This window comes from Periplaneta americana, chromosome 11 (genome assembly GCF_040183065.1).
Source record: "Periplaneta americana isolate PAMFEO1 chromosome 11, P.americana_PAMFEO1_priV1, whole genome shotgun sequence".
Classification (NCBI taxonomy): domain Eukaryota; kingdom Metazoa; phylum Arthropoda; class Insecta; order Blattodea; family Blattidae; genus Periplaneta; species Periplaneta americana.
The window spans coordinates 7,153,977-7,174,797 of NC_091127.1; the positions used below are offsets into that span (position 1 = coordinate 7,153,977).

The following is a 20,821-nucleotide window of genomic DNA, read 5'->3' on the forward strand; positions in this document are numbered from 1 at the left end:
GGGGTGAACTGAATTTTGGCAATTTCTAAACTGTAAAAGATACACAAATTATTTTTTGCATACTAGTTCTGGGCATTACTTTGCACATACATACAAATTTTAAAAGCTGTAGTGTCAGAAATATGACATTATTAATTATTCATATTAATTTTACGTTAATATTATGATAGTCATATAATTCCTACTTTGTGCCACAATTTCACAAATTTTTTATATCTTTTTTTTTCTCAAAGTAGCTTATGGCATGGTAAAACATAACTGATATTTAGTTTACTTTCCTTCATACCCTTCCTACTTTTCTGTTCCTAGTGCTGACCTGCTATGGCACTAAAATCGTCCTCCAGTGGCTTAAGGAGGGAAAGCTGGTGATCAACAAGATCTCCCAGCTAGGTCCACTGGACCCGTCGACCAACAGCAGGTGTGGTCCTCCAGACATTCTGGGGGTTGTGTGTGAATGAAGTAGCCAACAAAACTTTAAAATATGGTGTTCACTTAAATCGGCTACAACTTGCCATTTTATCTCAAAATCTGTGTTTCAGTGGCTGGTCATGATAATATCTTTGAAAAATATTGGAGTGCAAGAGGTCAAATGACTTTATTGTTAAATGCCTGGCATTAGAACAACATTTAGTTTGCTCAATGTCTAATTATGTTTTGAATTAAAAATTATTAAATTTAAGCATTTAAAAAGTAAAAAGAAAAAATATCAAGCATATTAGGGAATTAAACATTTTTAGACCCAATCATACTTTACACTACACAACACTGAATGCCAATTTTGAAATATTGTAATACACTGAAACAGCAGAAAAAAATTTCAGAATAATATGTCAATAAATGTGGAAGTATATACATTTTGAAGAAGCGAATGTGTAGAAAAAATTTAAACCGAGAAAATAGATATCAAAGTTTAAATACATTTTACATACATCCTGAAACTCTGCTATCAGTTGGACACACATACGTATGTACAATATGAAATGGACTCTATGTCTCAATATGCAAACAATCAGTTAGAAAACTGAGGAAAACTACAGTAATTTTGAAATAAATAGAGGAAACCTTGCAGAGGGAGTAGGTGTGATCCATCGTGGTATTTAAATAGATAGTGTACGACCTTAGAAACACCTGTCAAAAGTGGAATGTGCAAATGAAACTTCGTGAAATGATTCACAATAACATTTAGAATTTTTTTAATGTAAAAATGAAAAACCGCATTTTTAGACCATATTTATCTATTTTTCAGTTCAGTCCCTTCTTAATAATGAAATAACAAGATTTTCGATGTTTAGGATGCAGCCGCCATGGTGGTCTAGAGGCTAGAGTGCTGGACTTGTTGTGGCCCGGGTTCGGTTCCTGGTATACCCCTAATTTATAACTTGTGTTGTGCAAGCTGGTGGTCTATATAACACAGGAGTTTTCTACGGGTGCTCCGGTTCCCTTCTGGCATCCCAGCAAATTTCCATCATCATCTCATCTCATAGAGGGTGTAGCATAGACCTGCCTCTGGTGAATGACAAAAAGTCAGGTACCCACCATCAGTAAAAAAAAATGTTTAGGATGCTGCAAGTTTATAAATGCCGTTAAGTTAAGATAATATTCACAACAAGGAGACTGCTATATTTAACACTGCTAATGGCTTCGTTGCCAAAGCCCGGCATTAGATAACAACAACATATTTATATTGCCAGAATACAAATACAAGCCTACCTTTTACATCCATCAAAAGACTAATTAAAAATAAATATAAAATCAAGCAAAACCAAGCACTATGTACCAAAGCCAAACATAAAAAATGGAGCATTTTAATAAAAAAAAACAGAAATTATTCCAGAAATCCCACGTAAATCTGCAGTAGCAAAATTCAGACTGCTTACAGAACACGATTATTTGGCCAAACACTTGAATAATGTTATGTTTTATTTAATGACGCTCGCAACTGCAGAGGTTATATCAGCGTTGCCGGATGTGCCGGAATTTTATCCCGCAGGAGTTCTTTTACATGCCAGTAAATCTACTGACATGAGCCTGTCACATTTAAGCACACTTAAATGCCATCGACCTGGCCCGGGATCGAACCCGCAACCTTGGGCATAGAAGGCCAGCGCTATACCAACTCGCCAACCAGGTCGACTAACACTTGAATAAAATAGGAATTTACACAAATCCAAATTGCCCTCTATGCAACAAAGAAGAAGAAATGACTGAAGATCATCTCATACCCTGTGAAGTTCTACCTGATGGATCCACCACAGAGAAATATTGGAGAGCAAGAATGCTAATGGCTTCGTTGCCAAAGCCCGGCATTAGATAACAACAACAACAACATATTTAACACTTACCATTAAGCAAATCGGATGACGTTGAACTCCTGCCTCCACCTCCATCTCCCGGGCCACTTGTTGCTTCGTTACTCCTCGCCTTCACTGCATCGCCAATAAGGAAATCAAGATCCATACTGGAGGTGGGAGAAACGGCATCTCCACCACCCGTGCCCACAGTTAGCAGTGCGTCAGCCGAAGACTGGTTGTGGCTGCCTTCAGTAGTAGTCTTGCTTAAGAGATTCATAGGAACTTTAGCCGCAGGTCTGTAACACAATCCACAGTAATTTGTTACTCTGCTAGCCATTTTCAGCTTCTTTACACAGAGAAACATATGCCCTTCATGTTCATTTGATTAAGGGGTTAGGTACAGCTTACAGCAGTACAATTTTTGGAGATTTTCAACATTTTTTTCCTCCATTACTGTATCTTGTACAATAATGAAAATTAGTATGTGTAAAACACTGTCCTTCTGCTATATGAAAAAAATATTTTTATGATTTACAAAAAATTATTATTATTATTTTTTTTTTTTTCCAAAATTCAAAACGGTGGCAGTTCACTGTGCAGTGATGAAGCGTTTCCCTCATAACTCATAAACTTGTTAACTTTTTTATGTTCTCTCTCTTTTATTTTATTGCTGAAACTCATGTTTACAATATCATGCTCTTTCAACTACATTCCTTAATAAATAATATTTTTTTTTATTTTGAGTTAGAAAAAAATATTGATATTTGACCATTTTTTAAAATGAATTTATTTTTTATCAGACAATCTAGCAAAGATAGAGAAGTGATCTTGCATCATATTGTAGATATGACATGCATAAATGCACACAAAAAATTTCGTCACAGAATGTTGGATAGTTTTTGAGTTATGAGGGAAACGCTTCATCACCGCACAGTGAACTGCCACCATTTTGGATTTTGAAAAAAATATATATATAATTTTTTTTAAATCGTAAAAATATTTTTATCATATAGCAGAAGGACAGTGTTTTACACATACTAATTTTCATTATTGTACAAGGAACAGTAATGGAGGAAAAAAGTGTTGAATATTTCCAAAATTTTACTCCTTTAAGCTGTACCTAACCCCTTAAGAGAGTATTATACGAGCCGCTCAGAGCAAAAGTGGTGTAAGTCAGAAATGGGTAATGAGGGTTAAAGTAAACATTCTGTAAAATACAGCGCAAAGTAGCAATTAATATGTCCTTCTTGCTATCCACTGACTACTAATAATTTAAATAAATTCTGTATTTCACAGAATTTTTACTTTAAACCTCATTATCCAATTATGACTTACACCACTTTTGCTCTGAACAGCTCATACACTGCAACTGTATTTCACTAAGAACATCTTAGGGTCACTAGCTTAGCTCAAGTGTAAATGATCTGGGCTTGTGCTCCAAACATGTACTCGGGCATGGGTTCGAATCATGCTAAGGCTGAATACCTACCTATGGGTTTTCAAGGTTTTCCCCAATCATAAGACAAATGCCAGGTAATACCATGGTGAATTCTCGGACTCATCTTGCCAAATTACCATTTCAATTTCACTTAATACAGTATTAACTTTGCAGTTGATAAAGCGTCATTAAATAACATTTAAAAATATACTTTGCAGTGGATGAAAAAGCACCATTTCTGTTCACTTTTGGTAACTATCTTCACACTTTTAGGAAGCAAACTTACACCACTGATGTGTTCTGAACAAAAGGTAAGACTTAGATGATCATTTCATATCATTTCTTACATCAATCTAAAAATGAAACAAGTAAAAAATGCAGTTCTTCTAAATGCTTCTTGTCAATACAATTTATAACAACTTGTACATATTCGAGGGCAATACTGTTTTAATCTGCTACTTTACATGACATTTCTAAATGAAAGGTTCAGAGCCATAGTGGGCCAAGCGCCATTTATTAAAAACGGAGAAAGCAAGGGTTAAAGTTAAGTGCATGACATATCATTGACATATTGACATATCATTTAGTTTTAATGTGTATACTTTATACTACTTGCTATATGTTTCCATTGAATTATGGTAATAACTTAATTTTAACCCTTCTTTTCTACGATTTTAGTAAATGGCGCTTGGCCCACTATGGTTCTGAACCCTTCAAATACTAATTAAACTTTTATACTATTTCGTTAGTGGTACTTCAAAGTTTAAAAACTGAAGTGTTAATAAACGTAGCATCCTAAACCTAATTAGCCTACAAAATTTCAGTGTTATACAATACATGGCTTAGATTTTATATTCAAATAATATCTATTTAATAGTTTTCTATGTAAGTTTGCAATACAAGGTCTGTACATTTTAATGAAATGTGAGCTTATAAAATTGTAGAATCATACAATAAACTCCATACATAGGTGTTATTTAAATAAATGAGGAAATAAAACACATAACTGTCCAATACTTTACCACTACAATCTAAAAATAATTTGCCAAACAAAAATGTTTCAAGTTTCAGCTTCTATGTTAGGTATGTATGACAGATATTCACAATTCATCTTTGTGAAATCGAAGACGAGAGTTTTTTTGTAATGAATAGCAATGCAAAGATGAATGTCATACTAGCTGTACCAAATTTCATTAGATACTTTCACTATCATCATAATCATACACCAACAGTCTTACTAATAAACTGTGTATAGTTTTTATATGAGACTTATGCAGAGTTCAGACAGAAAACGTTACTAATAAATCGTGAATAAGCTATGGACGTATAAACAGCCTGTAACTATACAATGGGAATTGCTTTGCAGTAGTTATATACACGAAACCCCTTGTTTAAGCGTTGTATATAGAGAAAAAATGGCCGCCCCTCTAACAGCTGTTCGTATCGACTGTCATTTTATGATGTTTACCTTGTAACCACAGAAGAACAAACCAAAGATCATAGAATTATTAGAATAATATTGCTGTAGCTTGTACTCTTTGACCAAAATGTAGTGTGGTAATCGATTAGAGCCAGTTGTACTATCGATATTTAACACGCCACACTAGTGCGCTCTACCAGATCCAGTAGAGAACCTCAGATATTCTATTATCTTTCGTAACGAAGTAATGACGAAACTATGACGTAGCTGTGTAACAGTTGTACTGTTATACACGACGTATGTAGTGATTATTAGTAAGGAATTTACACACGACTTATAAACGAGCTACTCATTGTATAAGTATAAGACGTTAAACGTCTGTATATAGAGTTTTTATTAGTAAGACCGCAAAAATATATGAAATCACACATACCTTGTAAATTGTGATCCCACTTTACAAGACGAGGGTAAGCTCTGTTTCAAAAGAGATTTCCCGAGTGCATCTAAATCTTCCAAAGCCTTCAACTTGCTAGGTTTCTCTGGTTCAACGGCTGAAGGAGATGTTCCTGCTGAAAAGTAAATATCGGAAAATTCATTTTCAGTTTCCCTCTTTTAATCCTCCTTTGTTTTTAACGCTCATTCATATTATGTACAAAGAAAAAGATTATAAAAAGTAACAGCCAGATTATGACCTGTAACCATTCACAGTGCCTTCACACTCTAAACTTCTTAAAGTTTCAAGTCATTTTTGTACCTAGTGGTCAAGTAATTATCATTTCACTAACATACAGAGATGCAAGTAATTCGTGTTTAAAGCATCATTTGTTCGTTTCTCCTTATCTTAAGTTACTTTCTCTGTGACATTGGTCATGCTCAGGGACATGAAGTCGTCAAGTAATTACCATGCTTCCATAAGATCCAATTTTATTTTAGTAGGTTATTTTACGACGCTTTATCAACATCTTAGGTTATTTAGCGTCTGAATGATATGAAGGTGATAATGCTGGTGAAATGAGTCCAGGGTCCAACACCGAAAGTTACCCAGAATTTGCTCATATTGGGTTGAGGGAAAACCCCGGAAAAAACCTCAAGCAGGTAACTTGCCCTAACCGGGAATCGTACCCGAGCCGCCTGGTTTCACGGCCAGACGCACTAACCCTTACTCCACAGATCCAATGTTAATGGGTTCAAACTTGGTCAAAGACAAGTTTTTTTGGGGTAATATATACTTAACACTGTTTTCCTCAGAAAGGAAGTAAAGATGGGATGCCAATGTCGTAGATTTGTAGCACGTATGTCAGAATTAGACTGAAAATTATTTAAAAATTATATGTAAATGACGTTTCACCAGAATGAAAGAAAGAAAATGCAGACATAGATTAAATTAGAAATGTCTGTGAAATTTTAACTTTTAATTTTTTTTAACAGCATATGCTTACAAAAGATGTAAATCAACGTTTTGTTACACAGTTTCAATGTTGTTGTCTGAGTTAATGATGCAGTTGCAATGTTATTGTACGTAGAGCTGTCTATGTATGTATAAAAACTGTATGTTGTAAAGTGAATGATAGCTATATGACCAGAGGTCAATGTTGCCATTCAAAATTGTAATGCACTACAGCCAAATAAATAAATAAAAAATACATTATGTAATTTGTGCCAATGTTTCTCTCATACATGTGTGGTAGTCATTTTTTTTTTTTTCAGAGAGAGTAAACTAAATTTTTTTGGAAGAACTTGTACTTCCAATAAAATGATATTCTTTTATGCATACTTAATCTTCACCTTGAAATATTACTATGGAAAAATTATACCTCGGAAAACAGAAATATAAAATTTCTCTTAGAATCCTCTCGTGATGTGCGTATTTTTGTTCCTGTAAAGCAAGAAATAAAAACCACCAAAAATCAAAACTGTGTTTTTTTCGCACGCATCAACTGAGACTAAAAGACTTTCAATACTTCGAACATAGCAGCTATAATACTGAATGCAACAGAATAGTATTACTTCTTGGCACACAGTCTAATCAATCAATCAATCAATCTTCTTAACGTATCCAGTTGTTTGCTGACAACATAAAGTCCACTGTAGTCTATTCAGTTGTTGTTTTTCACGAGAAATGAGGGGTATTTTGATCGGTGTTCATTATAGATGCCTGTTGCTAGTAGCCAGAGTTGGGGTGTAGTCAATATATACTGCAGAGCTGTGTCTTCTGCAACTGGTACTGATGATTTTAATTTACTTCTTAGTGGTTTATGGACGGACAGTATAGAAGAATGTGTTCCAGATCTTCATCATGATTATTACACCACACACAAATAGGATTATCAGAAATGTGAAATCGGTGTAGGTACAATTGAGTGACAATGTGACCTGTTCTGGCTCTTGTTAAAAATGTTTGAACATGTCTGGGCAAGTTTTTGTACATTTCCAGGTCATTTGGTTTCTTTTGTACAGACTGTAAAATTTTTCCTTTGTCAGAAGAGAGCCAATTGTTGATCTATAGGTTTGTAAAATGAGACTTTACTGAAGCAAAAGCACTGGATAGAGACATCACTTGAAGAGGTGTTGGTTGCAAATATGTTGCCTGTTTTGCAATATTATCGACTTTCTCGTTTCCAGGTATACCACAATGACTAGGTATCCACTGAAATGTTATTTCTTTTTGGAGCTTTTTTAGTTTACTTAGTTGTTTCTGAATTGGAATAATTCTATGTGCGTATAGGTTTGGTACATATTTAATTATATTAAATATAGCCCCCTTGGAGTCGGTAAGTATGCAAATAGATTTTTCAGTAACACACTGAAGAGCAGCATCAATAGCTAGCAATTCAGTGTCAAGACTGGAGGAGGATCAACATGGTGTGGAAGACAGTCAAACTTATTCTAGGACAGAAAAGCGCTGGAAAAGCACCAGCAACTAGTTCAATATTTTAAGCCAGTGCGAAAGAGTGATTTTAAAAAAACCTATAAAATGGAAACATAAAAGTTGATTCTAACAGTGACACCAAATTTGTGGTTCCAAGGCAAAAGGCGGTATGTCAATTTTTGGCGAAAATAACCTATTGCGATGTGCTGTGCATCCTGATAGTATCCTTACTGCATGCATATCTCCACTATTTTTATCTCTAACTGGTTGTTATGAAACACGATTCCTATGATTTTATAAAGTCGTTCAATCTTTCAATGTTTACTCCTGAAAAACTGTAAAAATGGCATCACATTTTGCCTTGGAGCCACAGAAATAGAATCTGATATCTGATACCAATACCACAACACATCCAACCACCCCACACAACACAAACAAGCTGCATTCCGAACAATGGTACACAGACTACTCAACATACCAATGAACCAACATGATCACAAAGAAGAGCTAAACACAATCAAATACGAGGGGGATCCAGGAAATAACGACCGTTTTGTTGTAATAATTAAAAAAATATATTTATTTGAAAAAACAAAGTCTGTTACATAACTGAAGCTTACTTTACTTCTCTACATAATCACCACCTACATTTAAACATTTGTCGTATCTGTTCACTAGCTTTAGAATTCCCGTGTTATACTCCTCTGCCGCCAGTTCACTAAGCCAGGTGTTCACTGTCTTCTTCAACTCTTCATCACTTCCAAAACGCGTACCACCCAGAAAGTCTTTCAGCTTAGTGAAAAGGTGAAAATCGCTAGGAGCAAGGTCTGGACTATAGGACGGATGATCAAAGATTTCCCAACCGAATTGATCCAGCAATTCTCGAGTTGAAGCAGCAGTGTGCGGGCGGGCGTTGTCGTGAAGAAGCACAACTCCTCTCGAAAGCATTCCTCGCCTCTTGTTTTGGATGGCTCGCCGTAGTTTTCGTAAAGTCTCACAATAACGATTTGCATTGATCGTAGTGCCTTTTGGCATGAAATCCAGCAAAAGAACACCTTTGCGATCCCAAAAGACAGCAGCCATGACTTTTTGTGTTGAGAGAGTCTGTTTGAATTTTCTCGGTTTCTTGGGTGATGAGGGATGATGCTACTGACGTGATTGGCGCTTGGCCTCTGGGGTGTTGTGAGACACCCAGGTCTCATCACCAGTCACAATTTGATCAAGAAAGGCGTCTCCATCTGTGTGATATCGCGTCAAGAATGTCAATGCTGAGGCCATTCTCTGAGTTTTGTGTTGGTCACTCAGTTGCTGTGGAACCCATCGTGCACAGATTTTGTGGTAGCCAAGATGTTGCGACACGATTTCACCAAGCAAAGAACGAGAAATGTCAGGAAAGGTAATATGCAATTCGTCGAGTGATGTGCGCCTGTCTTGCAAGATTCTGTCATTCACTTTAGTCTTCAGGTCTTCTGTGATGAGTGATGGGCGTCCGGGTCGAGTTTCATCGTGGACATTTGTTCGCCCATTGTTGAACATTTCGCACCATTTTCTCACATTTCTTTCATTCATTACAGTATCACCATACACTTCTTTCAATTGCCGGTAAATTTCTGCAGGTTTCAAATGTCGGGCATTCAAAAATCGAATCACACTCCTCACCTCACAGTCGGCGGGATTATCAATCACGTCGTTCATTTTGAAGTAACACAAAATGCACAATGGCGACTTGTTGCAACCAGTACTCACAACATTATGAGAACACATGTTAAGGAAGCCAGTTGACCTTCAAACAAGGAAGGGGAGTCAGCTGCGCAGCAGGTATGCGCGAACGGTCGTTATTTCCTGGATCCCCCTCGTACATAGCACAAGAAAACAGATACAACCTCAACATAATAGACAACATAATACGTAACACAAAACATAATCACAAAAAAACATAAGAATACAACACAAACACAAGAACACAAAGAATACATCACACTAACATACGAAAACAAAAACACACACAAAATTGCAACCTCATTCAAGAAATTAAATTACAACATCGCATACAGAACAAATAACACTCTACAAAAACATCTCAACACACAAACAACACAAACAAATACAACCACACAGGCGTATACAAACTCAAATGTAACACCTGCAACAACTTCTACATAGGACAGACAGGCAGATCGTTTCAAACACGTTACAAAGAACACATCACAGCCATAACAAAATTACAAAACACCTCCACATATGCAGAACACATCACAAATGCCAACCACACCTACAAAGACAACAACACAGACATGGAAATACTGGACATCCAACCAAAAAGCCAGAAACTAAACACACTAGAACAATATGAAATATACAGACACACAAAAACACACCCCAACGAAATTCTCAACACACAACTCAAGTTCAAAACACACACACTCTTTGACTCTACACTATACCACAGGAACACACCCTCACAGGAAACAGAACAAGTGGCGCCAAGACCAACAACGACCAGTTCTGAAGATGACCCATAAATAGGTCGAAACATGTAAACGAGATACGTTGAAATTTAACACAGGAAAGTCTTACCATACATATTCCGAAGTGACACAGTGTTAAAAGTTGTGTAATCAAGATGTATAAAATTAATTATGTTTTATTCATATAATTTCCTTACCTTTGGAATTACTCTGCTGCACAGAAACTGGCTGCAGGATAGAGTTGACCCCCACAGCCGATGGACTAGGACCAGGAGGCTTGGGTGAGGCGATTGAGCCAAAGATATCTCCTAATGCTTCCAAATTTGATTGCTTATCTCCCATAGTGCCTGAAGGCTGACTAGTAGTTGACACTTGCGTGCCTAGCTCTAAACCTGCAATGTGTGAAATATATTTCAGTATGAAGTTCTAAACAAAACACTGGCAATAAAAAATGTAGGGGAACAATTTACCAAAGAATATACTGTAGTTGCATTTACACACCCCTAATTGTTTTTATCTCACTCTCCTTTATTTTACCAAAAAGAAACAAGAGATAGGAGGTATTTCAAAGAATTTTCAGCATTCTTAAAGAAATGTAATGAACAAATAGAGCATAATACTTCATCAAAGAAAATGGTCCGTAGAAATATCATACCTTTCAATTGTACCTCTCAAGATAGTTATGTTATTAAACCATAATGTAACACATTAGAAATGGTCACTGCAGTCATACAAAACACACAAGAAATCAAGAATATTAGTTTGTAAGTTAATGTCCCATAAATAATTTCCATGAAATAGAAATCCATAAATGTTATATTTTGAAAGAGGTCCGATATCTTTCCTCCAAATTACAGATACAGAAACAGAGAAGGACAAAAACAATTTTAAAGGAGACAGAGAGAAAGTTACCGTCAACTTGAATGCAGGTAACAGTTTATGATACAAGTATAATGAACTGGTAATAAAAATACCTAAATCTGCAAGCTGGTTACCAAGAAGTTCAACTGGTACCGGTGGTAACTTTTCTTCACTTGGTGTACTTAAATCCAATAATGATGCGGAACCTGATTTAGTAGTAGAATTTTGGGGTTGAGGCCTTTTCCCTTGCACAATTATGGCCGTGTACTTATCGAACACTTGACCTAATTCATCACTTGCACTCAATACTTCATCTGAAAGGTGAAAAAAAAAAGTTAGCAACAATTTCAATAATTTTTTATCAAATAGTCTGCTCTCGAAAAAGCTGAAAGTTAGAATTTATAAAATAGTTATATTTCCAATTGTTCTGGACTCTCACTTTGACAGAGGAACAGAGGTTAAGGGTGTTCGAGAATAATGTCTTAGGAAAATATTTGGGGCCAAGAGGGATGAATTTAAGGAAAATGGAGAAAGTTACACAATGCAGAACTGCACGCATTCTATTCTTTACCTAACATAATTATCTATCTTCATACTGTATCCAGCTATTTGCTGACAACACGTGTTCCACTATGTTTCACTATGATTTTCCTCTTCTTACAAATGAAGGGTAAAAAGCACGATGCTGGTTGTATATTTCAGCAACCACATTCCAAAGATGAGGTGTATTCAATATATACTGGAGAGAATTGTCCAAGGTTACAGGGATTGCAGATTTTAGATTAGTTCTATGGATGTTTGTGACAGGGCAGTTTAAGAGGGTATGTTCCAAATCTTCTTCGTTATTGTTGCACCAGCAACAACTATCCTAACATAATTAGAAACATTAAATCCCATTGAGATGGGCAGGGCATGTAGCACGTATGAGCAAATTCAAAAATACATATAGGGTGTTAGTTGGAAGACCTGAGGGAAAAAGATCTTTTGGGAGGCTAGGATTCTTAGGTAAATAAATATTTTATTTATGCTATAATAGAAACTTGTAGGGCATGTAGCACATATGGGCGAATCCAGAAATGCATATATAGTGTTAGTTGGGAGACCTGAGGGAAAAAGATCTTTTGGGAGGCTAGGATTCTTAGGTAAATAAATATTTTATTTATGCTATAATAGAAACTTGTAGGGCACGTAGCACATATGGGTGAATCCAGAAATGCATATATAGTGTTAGTTGGGAGACCTGAGGGAAAAAGACCTTTCGGGAGGCTGAGACGTAGATGGGAGAATATTAAAACGGATTCGAGAGAGGTGGGATATGATGATAGAGACTGGATTAATCTTGCTCAGGATAGGGATCGATGGCAGGCTTATGTGAGGGCAGCAATGAACCTCTGAATTCCTTAAAAGCCATTTGTAAGTAAGTATTTTCTTTCAAGGCTCATTCTTTTGAATAGATATTATCATGTTCAATTCTTTACTATGTACATTATTTAACTACAGAATACTTCTGGAAACTGTTTCACAAATTGTTACATTATTATTATTATTATTATTATTATTATTATTATTAATTACTGAATTGGTCTTTCAGTACATGAAGTTGTGCATATCTGCATACAAATTTCAATATTAGTTTTACATATATCTGGGATCTATTAATAAGTTCGTTGAATAGCCACTAAGAATAAGTAAAACCGATGTAAGACAGTGAACACTAGCAGAAAATATTTAATTACAGAAATAAAATCAGTAATGTTGTTATACTCACTCAACATTGCTTCGTTATCCTGCGTTTCTGATGCCAACCTGAAGACGTTGGGCCTGAGTCGCTCACAACTCTGATGCAGTTCCTTGATGAGTTCCAGTTCCTCAGCTGAAGTCTGGCCAGGTCGGTACTGGTCCAGCATCTCGCTCAACAGCCTCACGTTGTTGTGCACAGACTCCAGTTCTGTTATCCTCCGACTGTTCATTTCCACACGATATTCGTCCTGCAACATCAGTGCAGTATTAAAACTTTAAATTTGAAAACTTCTACATCTGTACCATAGTTCTTGGATATTCAACCCAACTACTAGTAGAAACTATCTCCAGTCTGAGGCTTCCTTTCTGGTTCTATGTCACAGGTGGGCAAGAGACTGGATTTTTTCTTGACACAGAAGATCTTTTGTGCGAGATCGTGCGTATTTGCTTGGTTTCCGCACAAAACCAATCCGCGGAAAGTCTAAAATTCCACATTCAGTATTCCCAACCTAACACACATAACAATTTCCCTCTTCTTACCGCTTAAGTGACATATTGATTTTACTGCTTTAGGCTTTTAACATATTATTTTTAGAGACGTTCAATATAGCAGTAATTATAAATTGGAAACTTACCACTGCAATTTCACCTAAATTGCACTGTTAATTATAGTTTTTAAATATTTGCAAAAATTAAGTAAACTCTACAACTCCACTAAAGTTACTGCATTCGTGATGCAAGTAACATTAAGGAAGCCGTGAAAAAATCAACAAGATTCCAGACTCATCATAGACTGGGGAAAAAAAAGACAAGACGTATATCACGGCCTGCTGGAGTATAGTAAACACAGAAAACATTTTAAAGCAACAATGTTGAAGATAGATATTTTTGTTTTCCAAATTTGCCGTCATTGAACAGAAACCAAGATGAGATTTCATTGCAACTAATTAGAAATTCCTCTTTCAGGTATATAATAAACGATCTTCGCACAAAATAATGTACGATACACAACTACGTTTCGCTTTTTCAAACTTTTCCTCGAACATGAAAACTTCAACATACCGCTCTTGTAACACATATTACTGCAAAATACTGAAGAAAATAATTAGAATCAAATCTGGACTCACAGTAGCCAAACAATGTGATCTTTGCCTGTCAATTGATGCATTTTTTACCAAGAGGGGACGATTACAAATGTAATACACCTGACTGACTGTGTTGGAGAACTGTACTTCCCCAGATTGGAATGGGAAAGGCCTCATTTTCCAACAGGATGGAGCTTTACCATATTACGCAGACTACACTCAACAACTGATTGACAGGGAAATGGATAGGCAGAGGAGGTCCCATTACTTGGTCACAACACAGCTCTGATTTCGCTCTACTGACTCCAATGGATTTCTTCTTTAGGAGTACTTAAAAGACATTGTGTACCAAGAAAAAATCCAGTCCCATGCCCATCTACGCCATAATATAACAGCAACCACAGAAGCAATTCCTGTCGATATGTTACCGAAGTGTGGGCTGAGGCAGAATTCCGTTTCAATGACTGTAGGCCTATAAATGGTGCACAAACTGAGCTACACTAAAAGGTAATCAAATTTGTGACATCATACTTTGATAACACAGTAAAACCCCAAATATCCGTTACCGTATTAACCGATTGGTGGATTACCCGATTGTCTTTCTCTCTCGCTCTTTTTGTTCTGCAGAAAAAATATGAAGTAATGTACATTATATTAGTACGAATTTTTTTTTCTACAGAATGTTTTTTACAAACCTTTATCCTTACGCAGTATGATCTACTTTTCGAGTGGTCGTACTGTGTAACTTCTATGCAAAATGTCTTCCACGAGTGTCAAAAGAAAATGTGTTTGCTACAAAAAAAAAAGTGCAAGTAATTGAGTGGTTTGGGAAAAGAGGAACTGTCGCATCACAATTCGAGATAGGAATTACAACTGTGTGCGATCTAATGAAAAACAAAATATAAAGTACATCAAATTTATAAATCTACTACATGAGACCTCTACTATTCTTACCTTTCCACAGACAGCTGTCATAAGCAGTTTCCTTGGCCATTAAAAATCCATCGTTGAAAACCAGACTTAAATTAGTGAACTTATGATCCACTACCTAGCGTGTTAAAAGAAAAGACCACGGGGGAAATTATGAAACTGTATTATGCTTTTAGATTGTGAACACCTTTTAGAGTACGGATTATCCGATTTTTCGATTAACCGTTCACTCCACCCCCTTCATTACCATGGATAATAGAGGTTCTACTGTATATGTTACTAAATTTCTGCATCAAAATGTCATACAAAATTTCAGTGAAAACCCCAGAGTTCCTTGTTGGACATCCTGTACTTCAGGAGAAATAGCTGCACTCAGGCAGACAGACAACATGCCAAAAATTACTTTTCGGTATCAGGGATGCTGGAAACATGGTACCGTTGTACAAAATTATAATACGCACTTTTTTTTTGACAAAATATTGTCTTGCAGATTCATATTTTCTCGGCTTTTGTCCACATTTTATTCATAATTTCATGTCCATTTCTGGCAACGATCATGATTTAAATTATGGTTTATTTACTGACACTCGCAACTGCAGAGGTTATATCAGCGTTGCCGGTGTGCCGGAATTTTTGTCCCGCAGGAGTTCTTTTACATGCCAGTAAATCTACTGACATGAGCCTGTCGCATTTAAACACACTTAAATGCCATCGACCTTGGCTGGGATCGAACCCGCAACCTCGAGCATAGAAGGTCAGTGCTATACCAACTACGCTACCGAGGGCGACACGATCATTATTAATCATCATCATCATCCTTCACGAATTAGGCCTCTGTAGACCTGTTTCGACCCCATCTAGCAGTCGTCTAAAAGGTCTTCCTGGTCGACGATGTCCTCTAGGTTTATACTGCATCATGTTTTTTGGGATTCTTGAATTTTCCATTCTTCTTACATGATCTATCCAATTGAATTTGTATCTGCTGATTTTTTCTTCTACTGATTCTACTTCTAATTGTTCCAAAATTTCTTCATTCCTTTTTCGGTCTAAAAGAGTATATCCTGCTGTCCTCCTTAAAAATTTCATTTCCGTTGCTTTGATTCTGTTCATGTCTTTTTTCTTTAATGTCCAAATCTCGCTTCCATATAAAAGGGAGGGTAATGCTAGTGTATTATATATTTTTATTCTTGTAGATTTTTGTAGTAATTTAGCTTTTAATGTATTGTTTATTATTCCTGGAATTTGTGTAAATTTGGTGATTTTCTTGTTCACATCTTTTTCATTTTGATAAGATATTTCACAACCCAGATAGTTGAAATTTTGTACTTGTTCGAGGCATTGGTTATTGTGTATTATCTTACTTCTGACTGGGTCTTGTCCTAAAAATGCCATTACTTTTGATTTTTGTGCTGAAATTTCCATCCCAAAAATCATTATTTATATGGATATTATTTATCTTTAACTTCGGCAATGACTTACTGACACTTTTTTTCTTTTATTCTAAGATTTTATGCATACAACTTATAATTGCGCGTCTTTAACCCTTCAGTACTCGCGTGGATTACAATAGTAATCCACTGATATTTAATCCTCTATTACGTCACTGCCTGCAGCACTGCGTAGTTGAGCGTCAATGCAATTTCTCGTCACAGTCTAAGTGAGGCATTACTGGTGTTTAGACGTATTTGTCGCAACCCTTTGGAAAGTTATACGGAGTTTTATAAAGTGATGCACAATTTTTCCGAGTGGATTACCATTGTAATCCACGCGAGTACTGACGTCAGTTTTTTGTTCAGGTAAGTGAAATAGTTTTTAATATGGTTATAAGTGATGCAATGCAGTAAGTTTATGAAAAAATGTGTGACATCGTTCCATCCTCTTCGCAGTTTGCTCCAATGGGTACGGAAACTACAAACAACATTTGCAAATGGCTGGATGAAGATATGGATGATGGCATTGAAAATGAAAGTGATGATGAAAGCAACAGGGGAGATCTTTAGAATGAAGTTCACGATTCTAATTCAGAAGAAGACAATGATGATGATGATGATGATGATGATGATGATGGTGGTGGTGGTGGTGGTGGTGATGAAAGACTAATGTCTATAAATGATGGAAACTGCTATACGGATAGAAAAAAAGACTACAATTTGGCAGGAAGAACCAGTAGCTCAACGAGGGAGAAGACGAGCACAAAATATAGTGATTCATTTATCGAGCCCTAAAAGGGCTGCAAGAATTGCGCGGACCCACACAGAGAGTTTTGACTGCTTTATTGATCAGACAATAATCAATGTAATTGTAAGGGTACTAATATTTGTATTGAAAACGTGAAGCGTAATTACGGACGTGACAGAGATTGCAAATTAACAAATGACGTAGAAATTGAGGCACTCTTGGGTATTTTGTATTTTGCTGGCGCCTTGAAATCGGGAAGACTGAACGTAAGAGAACTATGGGATAAAAATGGCACAGGAATAGAGTCAATTTACCTGACAATGACCTACAATAGATTCTAATTTTTGTTACGATGTCTACTCTTTGATAACATTTATGACAAAAGGAAAGGAAAGAAATTTATGAATTGGCTGCTATACGTGAAGTATTAGAGTTATTTGTTCAGAACTCACAAAAGTGCTGTAGTCCAAGCGAATATGTAACTATAGACGAGCAGTTGGTTGCATTCAGAGGACGATGTCCCATGAAGAGTATATACCTACTAAACCAACAAAATGTTGGATCAAAATTTTTGCTAAGGTGGATGTGAAAACATATTACACTCATAACTTGGAAATTTATGCTGGTATTCAATCAGACTGTCCATTTCACCGAAGTAACAGTGCACATGCAGTGGTGAAGAGGCTGGTTCATCCCATCAAAGGAACAGGAAGAAATGTGACCACCGATAACTGTTTCATGAGCATACCTCTGTGTTTAGATCTTCTAGAAAATGACAAAATTACACTTGTAGGAACATAGAAAGAAAACAAAAGAGAAATCCCTCCTCATTTCACAACTACTAAGACAGGCAAGTTAACAGTACATTGTTTGGATTCAATGAACGCTGCACAATTATTTCGTATGTACCAAAGAAAAAAAAAACACTGTTAGCATTATCAACCATGCATTATGATAAGGCAATGGATGAGGAAACGGGAGGCAGCTAGAAACATGAAATAATATCATTTTATAATAGAACTAAATGTGCTGTGAATGTCCTGGAACAGTTATGCTCAGCCTATGATGTAAGCAGAAATTCACGACGCTGGCCTCTATTTTCTTTGACTTACTAAACATGTAATTTGTTTGAACTGTATGGAAGAAATGCGTAGGCCTACTTAGATAATTGAATCAGATGTAGATTAGGCTATCATGTGCGTTAAATCTGAACTGCAAAAACATCTGTAAAATATTATATGTGAAGTGTGAATGATTGTTACATCCCTGAATTTTTTCATTGCTACACCCCTGAGTGAGGTATTTAGTTATCAAATATGACGTAACAAAGGTCAGCAGTAGTGAACTTGCGTTTCCTGTGGGAGAGTTTACATCAAGAGATCAGGTGACCTTCAAACAGCGAATGAGCAACAATTCTAGATAACCTACATAATTAAGATGATAGTGAACTATCTCATAACTATGGTGCAACAATAAATTATGACTCATAGACACGTCCAGTGTGGAAACATTATGTAAACATGTCACTTGAATGCAATTTGTGTACTATAATACGTTTCATTATTAATATTTATATTTAATACGTTCCGTTATGCGTAACATATCCATTCTCATTACTGTAATAACTGAACACAATATATTTCTTAACATTTAAATCTAATTGCAATGTTTAAACCATGTCTGCAAACAAAAACAAATGTGGATTACCATTGTAATCCAGGTGAGTACTGGCGTTACGAAATTTAACGCGAGTAACGAAGGGTTAAATAAACCAAAAGAATTTACTGATAATTACAGATGAAAGGGTAGCATGACATTAGTCTATGTCAATCAATGTTCTGACATCAACCCACACTCATTGACCAGGAGTTCCAGTTCTGATACTGCAAGTGGAGTTGAATGTGATGTATAGTCAGATGTAAGGGTACCTTTATAATCTGTCTTGATAACATAATTTTAGCCACCGGCATAGCTAAGTCGGCTAAGGTGCTTGCCTGTCGATCCAGAGTTGCGTTCGCGCGCGGGTTCGATTCCTGTTTGGGTTGATTACCTGGTTGGGTTTTTTCCGAGGTTTTCCCCAACCGTAAGGCAAATGTCAGGTAATGTATGGCGAATCCTCGGCCTCATCTCACCAAATATCATCTCGCTATCACCAATCCCATCGACGCTAACCTCGTAGTTGATACAGCGTCGTTAAATAACGAAGTTAAATAAAAAAACTATTTTAATCTTGGGTGATTTTAGCACAGGTGCGTATTATATTCGTCAGTAACTTTTTGTCTGGATTTTAGTATAATAATTGGGGTGCATATTATATTCGATGGCATATTGTATTTGAGTAAATACGGTATTTCTGTGAAAATCTCTTAATTTTTTACTTTTGTACAGGTGCGTATTCTATTCTTCAGTAATTTTTTGTCTGGATTTTAGTATAATAATTGGGGTGCATATTATATTCGATGCATATTGTATTTGAGTAAATACGGTATTTCTGTGAAAATCTCTTAATTTTTTACTTTTGTACAGGTGCGTATTCTATTCTTCAGTAATTTTTTGTCTGGATTTTAGTATAATAATTGGGGTGCATATTATATTCGATGGCATATTGTATTTGAGTACATACGGTATTTCTGTGAAAACCTCTTAATTTTTTACTTTTGTACAGGTGCGTATTCTATTCTTCAGTAATTTTTTGTCTGGATTTTATTATAATAAAAGGGGTGCAAATTATATTCGATGGCATATTGTATTTGAGTACATACGGTATTTCTGTGAAAATCGCTTAATTTTTTACTTTTGCAGCATTACAATAGTTTGTAAAAAAAACCTTCATACAAAAAGAAAGCAAAATAGCTTACCTCCTTCACCATTGTCTTGATTAATCTGTTTGCAGCTTGCAAATCATCGGGGTTTTTACTTTGTAATAGCTTCTGTAGAAGTCTAGACCTCTCTTCATCCTCAAAGATGGAATTCTTGGGACGCGGGGGTGGTGGAGCTACGGGTGTTTCCTTTTGATTCATGCTTGCAGTGCTGATATATGGAGGTTCTTCCTGTAAATTTTAAAGAAAAAACAAAATATTCATCGAATTATTACACTACTGATAATTCTGTGATTCAATTCATTTTTTCGTTTTAAATGAAAAAATAACTACGACCTACATGAAGTAACAATGTCCAGATCAAAATAAAATAGCATGGCTTTCTGACTGTCTATCTCTAAAGAATGAAATTTCAAGTATTGGACTTCACAGCAATAGAAAACACACATCAGATCCCGCAAAACTGTACTCTCTTATTTGGGCTTGAGGCTCTCAAAGGATAGTCATTAAAATTTAAGAGATTTATTTTCTAAACCTTAAAATAACTGCAAAATTTTGTATTTACGGTAAACCATTGAAAAATTTCTTAGGTATACTGGGTGTTCATTTCAAAGTGTGTCACGACGTCACTGTTGTTGGGTCACCGATTTGAAGCAAGTTTCAGCTTATATGTTAGAGAAGTTGCCTATTATTTAAGGCGTTCTTCAATCTGAACTTGAGAA

General features: G+C 36.0%; 1 protein-coding gene across 3 annotated transcripts in view; it reads right to left on the reverse strand.

The window, feature by feature from the left end:
• Window positions 1–20,821, reverse strand: part of Gga (ADP-ribosylation factor-binding protein Gga) — a 58,083-nt gene that overhangs the window by 18,244 nt on the left and 19,018 nt on the right. For 2 of the 3 annotated variants that reach the window (XM_069838870.1, XM_069838868.1), the window contains exons 4-9: window positions 20,139–20,330; window positions 13,116–13,335; window positions 11,461–11,661; window positions 10,684–10,878; window positions 5,583–5,718; window positions 2,343–2,587 (exon numbers count right to left, since the gene is read on the reverse strand). In XM_069838870.1, the coding sequence (XP_069694971.1) occupies window positions 2,343–2,587; window positions 5,583–5,718; window positions 10,684–10,878; window positions 11,461–11,661; window positions 13,116–13,335; window positions 20,139–20,330 (1,189 nt within the window). The remainder of the gene's footprint in view (window positions 1–2,342; window positions 2,588–5,582; window positions 5,719–10,683; window positions 10,879–11,460; window positions 11,662–13,115; window positions 13,336–20,138; window positions 20,331–20,821) is intronic. The other variant, XM_069838869.1, reaches the window with a different exon arrangement.